At 41.8% G+C, this 6,272-nt stretch overlaps 1 protein-coding gene across 1 annotated transcript in view; it reads right to left on the bottom strand.

Annotated features, from left to right (window-relative positions):
- Positions 1-3,479: 3,479 nt before the first annotated feature.
- Positions 3,480-6,272, bottom strand: part of LOC102789426 (interferon-induced protein 44-like) — an 8,996-nt gene continuing 6,203 nt past the window's right edge. The window contains exons 7-8 of the mRNA XM_087830448.1: positions 3,772-3,872; positions 3,480-3,674 (exon numbers count right to left, since the gene is read on the bottom strand). Coding sequence (XP_087686574.1) covers positions 3,480-3,674; positions 3,772-3,872 — 296 coding nt within the window. The remainder of the gene's footprint in view (positions 3,675-3,771; positions 3,873-6,272) is intronic.

Raw genomic sequence — 6,272 nt, 5'->3', positions numbered from 1 at the left:
GATGGCCGGGTTTAGACTTTAGGCAGTTTCTGATTTATTCAAATGATCCTCATAATGATGTAACTTTGTCCTTTTAAGTCATAAATGGTCAGTTATCAGTCAGAGAACATATCAACCCTAACCTAACTGAATATAAACTTAATGAAATTTCTATTTAAAAAAACAAGTGTATCATCACTACAGAGTTCACGGGGAAACTGTGCGACTCGGATTCACGACAACGAAGCCAAAATGCTCAACAACCTTTATTGTTGCAGATCCAAAAGGCATAGCTGGAGGCATACAGGAGCAACATGAATATAATGAAGCAAAACTGAAACATCTAACAACCAGGAAGTAGAAATAGGAATCAAAGCCTCGACGACGATGATCACATCAAAATGACGACATTTACATGTGACACCATCATCATCCTTTTGGCTTTTTGAACATCGAATCGAAAGATCACCACGTAGTGACGTGTTATTGTGGACCTGTCCGGCTAGAGGCTCCCATCCGCCCATGCCAGGAGGTTCGGGTCTATCCCAGCGGTGTTCGGGTCTGTTCCAGCTGTCATAGGGCGAGAGGCGGGGCGAGAGGCGGGGCGCGCCCTGGTGGAACCACAGATTAATTTCATGACTTGATCTGTTGCCAGTAGGTATGATTTTGCACACATATACATGACAGCATTGGGGTGCAGTTATAACAACAGGCTAATAAAAACTCTCTATCTGCCGTCTCGTCCTTCCATGAATCCGTACTTTGGTACCCGATGTCGCGTGGGACCGCGGTAACGTGAGCCATCATTTGTGAGCCGCGGTCAATTTCCTTGCGCTTTTACACGAGTCTTTACGGTAGCGCCTTTTCGCTATCTCTACTTTTAAGATTAGGCTTCAAACTTTCCTTTTTGCTAAAGCATATAGTTAGGGCTGGACCAGGTGACCCTGAATCCTCCCTTAGTTATGCTGCAATAGATGTAGGCTGCCGGGGGATTCCCATGATGCATTGAGTTTTTCCTTTCCAGTCACCTTTCTCACTCACTATGTGTTAACAGACCTCTCTGTATTGAATCATATCTGTTATTAACCTCTGTCTCTCTTCCACAGCATGTCTTTATCCTGTCTTCCTTCTCTCACCCCAACCAATCACAGCAGATGGCCCCGCCCCTCCCTGAGCCTGGTTCTGCCGGAGGTTTCTTCCTGTTAAAAGGGAGTTTTTCCTTCCCACTGTCGCCAAAGTGCTGCTCATAGGGGGTCATATGATTGTTGGGTTTTTCTCTGTATCTATGAAGCGCCTTGAGGCGACATTTGTTGTGATTTGGCGCTATATAAATAAAATTGAATTGAATTGAATTGAATTGAATTGAATTATATCCCGATTGAAGGCCTAGACCCGCGCACACGTGCACACGCGCGCACGCGCGCACACAAATTACAATGGAACAGCCCAATACAGTCAACACAATTATGTCAATTTTCAAAAATTCATTAAAAATCATCCTTAATAGTTGAGGTCCAACTTTCAACACATCCCGCCTCTGGGACACCTACTGTACCTGTGTGCAGATTAATATTTCATGACTTGATCTGTTGCCAGTAGGTATGATTTTGCACAAATATACATGACAGCATTTAGGTGCAGTTATAACAACAGGCTGATAAAAACCATCTGCCGTCTCCTCCTTCCATGAATCCGTACTTTGGTACCCAATGTGGCGTGGGACCGCGGTAAAATGAGCCGTCATTTGTGAGCGCGGTCAAGCCAGTCGCCTCTTATCCGCTGCATAAATTTCCTTGCGCTTTTACGCGAGTCTTTACGGTAGCGCCTTTTCGCTTTATATCCCGATTGAAAGCCTAGACACGCGCACGCGCGCACACGAATTACAATGGAACAGCCCAATACAGTCAATACAATTATGTCAATTTTCAAAATTCATTAAAAATCATCCTTAATAGTTGAGGTCCAACTTTCAACACATCCCTCCTCTGGGACACCTACTGTACCTGTGTGCAGATTAATATTTCATGACTTGATCTGTCAGTAGGTGGCATGATTTTGCACACGTATACATGACAGCATTGGGGTGCAGTTATAACAACAGGCTAATAAAAACTCTATCTGCTGTCTCGTCCTTCCATGAATCCGTACCTTGGTACCCGATGTCGCGTGGGGGTGATGATATCTCCCCCTGACCTGGCGTCCTGGCTCCCCCTTGCCGTAGCATGTGTGTTGTACATAGTTACTGGATACAGACACTCAGGTGGGGATTGAACTTACACCTCCTGCTCCAAAGGCGTGTAGTTTTATCACTACGCTATCCAGCAGCTAGTGGCTCCCTGTCGGGAAATTGAACCTGCGCTTCAACTGCCAATGCAGATGTGCAAGTACCAAGACTCGGCCTCTTAACAACTGCATCCATCACATTTGAGATGTGTAACAAGTTTCATTGCCTTTTAAGCTTTTTGTGGACCAAAGCGACAACTTTTGTTGCATTGCCACCAGAGTGCGCTGCTGAATAAAAACTCTCACTCAGTTGATGCGTCAACGTGTGAGGAGGAGTACATCAAATATACCAATAGGTGGCGCAGGCATGTGTTCAGGACTCTCATCAACCAGGAAGTCGAGGCCAGATTGGACTTTGTGTATCTGAGTTACAGTAATTTTGTGCTTCATTGTAAAACGTCGAAGTTTGATTACAAACAACAACAAGCCGCAAACTCTGTGACAAACATCAGGATCAGAGGTTTGCTGCAGGTCTGTGAACACAGGTTTGTTTATTTTTGCAAACAATTTTTTATATATAATTATATTACACAGTAAAGTGTGAAACGTCACATACACAGTATCACACTCGAGCTCTTCCGACTGTAACTCACTCTTCCACAGATGTTCGTAGAGGCAGGCTGCAGATGCTGGATTTTATACACCTGAATTCAAAGATTAAGAGCTTTGGTCCAACACGTGTGTCCGTATAGCGCAGCAGGCAAAAACTGAAGGTGCTGGACAGTTCTATGTTAACACAAGTCAACAGCAAAGTACAACTGTTCTGATAAGACATGTTTTAAAAGTGTAATAATGTTATTTTCTTGACTGAAAAATCACAAAATAATATTTTAAATTGTCAAACCTGTCAGCGTCTCATGAGCTCACTAAAGCCAAGCAACTTTGTCTTTTTCCAAACAGGAACTATTGTAACTACACCCTTGATGTCATTGTTTTTGTGTAATTTTGTTACACAAGCACAATGTAAATGTCAAATGTTACATTTAGTGGAATCTGGTGAAATGAAATTGACTTGATTGGTTTAGAATCAGCTGATTTGCTCTAAGTATTTAAGTAAATACTTGTTTGATGTTTTTATGTTAGTTTAATCAAAAAGATTTCTTCATAAAAAACAAAAATAGAAAGAAGCTTTCCCGCCTTCCCGGTAACCCCGGTAACACCGTAAACGAGCACTGTGCAGGGTCACCTGGAGGTAAATGAACCATCTTAAACTCTTCTTACTCTTTGGTTTGCATGTGGCTCATTCGGTCGCTGAGCTCGTCAAAGTAATTATCAACAAAGCGAAGCATCTGAATGACGGCGCTGAGCAACAAGATGTCACAGTCAGTGACCAACTCCAACTCCTCGCTGTAATTCTTCACTGGAATGATGCAGGACAGCGGCACGCCGAGCCGGGAGCTGACCTCCTGCATCTGTGTCACAGCGTACAAGAAAAGGCGAATTCTACCATGTTCAACGTTATTTGTATTTACTAAGAAACGTTTGTTTTCCCTGTAGAACCATCCTCACCATCTCCTTAATGTAGCCACTCTTGTAAATGTTTCTCACGTCCTCTTTCACCAGTGGGCAGGCTTCATCTACTTTAGTGAGGAGCACCAGCTGAGGAATACCTGGAAACAAATGAGCAGGAAGGTCATTTCCAAAATGCCACAGATTTTGACATAATAATAAAATCTCATCTCTCTGGTGAGGAGGGAGGATGCACCAGTGTGTGCACTGTGGGTATACGTGTTATGGTTGTGTGCTTAATGACAGTTCAGAGGACCTGGCCTTCTGGAGTCTTTGGATGGGAATGCTCTCATCTGGAGGGAAAGTGTGACTGAGAGGAATGACCTTCCAGAGAGTGCTCTGCTATAGGACTAATATACTAATCATAGTTTGTCCATAACAAATATGTGTAAGGGTTATTCCTACGGTACTTGGCACCAACGTCTAATGTTTCACGTGTCTCAGCGAACACACAAACTCCCTGAGCGTCCCTTGGACCACTGTGAGCGACAGCAGACGTGTGCACTGTGGTCACGCCATCGAATCATCCAAGTTACATGTTTAATAATCAAATTACAGCATTTATGTTAGACTACTTTAAATTAACTGCTTTAGCCCACTTACAATGAAAATTAAAAATAAAATCTTGTTCATGACCTGTAGCATGTTAACACTATTATTAACTAACCCTAACCCTTTATAACAGAGTGTAACTTAAAAATCTGCAGGACTCATTTCTACTGGGTGACAAGCCCGAACATGCCCGTTTAATTTATCGAGGTTTGCTGCGTTCATAAACAATCGGACATATTGGTCTTTTTTAAAATCTTGATGTAACTGTGAGACCATTTATTCTCCTCGTTGAAACAAATAGAAGGTTTCAACAGAAACAACAAAAACTGAATATTCATTAGGAAAACCTTACATTTATGGAGTTCACATTGTAGTATAGACTGCATTAGGGATGCAACGATACCAATTTTTTCAAACCGATACGATACCGATACTTGGATCTGAGTACTTGCCGATACAGAGTACAAAAACCGATACTTCTACCACACACACACACACACACACACACACACACACACACACACACACACACACAAATGCAATGAATTGGAAGACAGGTTTTATTTATTCTCTGCCGATAAAAAATAAAATCTTATTAAAAATGACCACAAAAAAATTTCAAGTGAAAAATAAGCACTTCTGTTAAATTATTGCAGAGTCTCCACATTGTAATTTAACAAAATATCACTGAACTATTGGCACTGTCTCGAGCTTTCAGAATAATAAATAAACACTTCTGTTTGGAATAAAATAAACTTTTCAATTATTGCAGAGTGTCCATATTGTAAACAAACAAACAAAATAACGAAAGTATTCGGCATTGACGAACGAGCTCCCCATCTGCCCGTGGATAATCAGTCCACTGTGCCGTTAAACCGAGGACTGACATCGCGCACACACTGCTTGTCTTTACCTCTTCAGAAAGTTTTGGCACCATTAACTCAATTTCATATTGCAGCTCGATATTGCCAGAGCGATAAAATGAGTCAGAGCCTCTGTTATTTTAACTGCCCGTGGATTTTCTCTTGACATTTTTCATCGCTTTTCCAAAACCTGAGTTAAAGTTGGCTGTTCCACACTGCTGACATTTTGTTTAGCCTAGCTACAGCAGCCTCCAGTTTCTCTTTTTTATCTGGAGCTGCCAGTCTCACTCGCCTAACCCTGTGCCTGTTTAGCGCGGGATGTCCCCCTAGTGGCCAATCTAAAAAACTACAACAGAAATGACAATTCACCCTCTGATTAATGAAATAAGTTGGTATCGGTTCATGGTATCGTTAACTTTTACGAGTATGAGTACACACACATTTTACAGTATCGGGTGCATCCCTAGACTGCATTTATCTGGTAGTCTTCTAATGTCGAATTTTGGGAAGGCACCACGAGGTTACTTCTGTTTGCTCAGTCCTGTCCCACATCTTCATGAAACTCATAATAAACTCAAAATATAGAGAAATTATGAGTTGCTCGAGACATTTACACAGTTTAAGAATTTAAAGAATAAATTAAAAATATTAAGTTGCAGCCTGACAGAAATAATGAAGAACATGTTTATAAATCAAACCGAGGTCTGAAGAAGTAGCAAGCCCGCAAACAGCAGAATAAATGACCAAATGAAGCTCAGGCACAGAAACGACCTCCACATCTGGTCTGAGAGGAAGAATATTATTTTTCTGTATTTCGTTTCCTTTAAAATTGTATCGATTTATTAAATTAGATTAAAATGGATGAATGAAAATCTGTTTACTGGAAACAGTTTTGGTGATTTTCAGTGTAAAATATCTGGTTTAGGTTTAAACGAAAGCTATAAAAAGGGTTGAAGAAAGCGCCATCTCTGCGTGAAAGGGGCGTGTTTATGGGAGAAAGGAGGCGGGACTCCCAGCGGCTGATTGGTGGCTGAGAACTAACAGTCGGCCTGCTGACGTCTGGCTGAAAGTCGCAGCTTTGAGCGG

Source organism: Neolamprologus brichardi, chromosome 17 (assembly GCF_056152115.1).
Source record: "Neolamprologus brichardi isolate AB-2024 chromosome 17, ASM5615211v1, whole genome shotgun sequence".
Classification (NCBI taxonomy): Eukaryota; Metazoa; Chordata; class Actinopteri; order Cichliformes; family Cichlidae; genus Neolamprologus; species Neolamprologus brichardi.
This window is presented reverse-complemented; position numbering and strand designations above follow the sequence as displayed.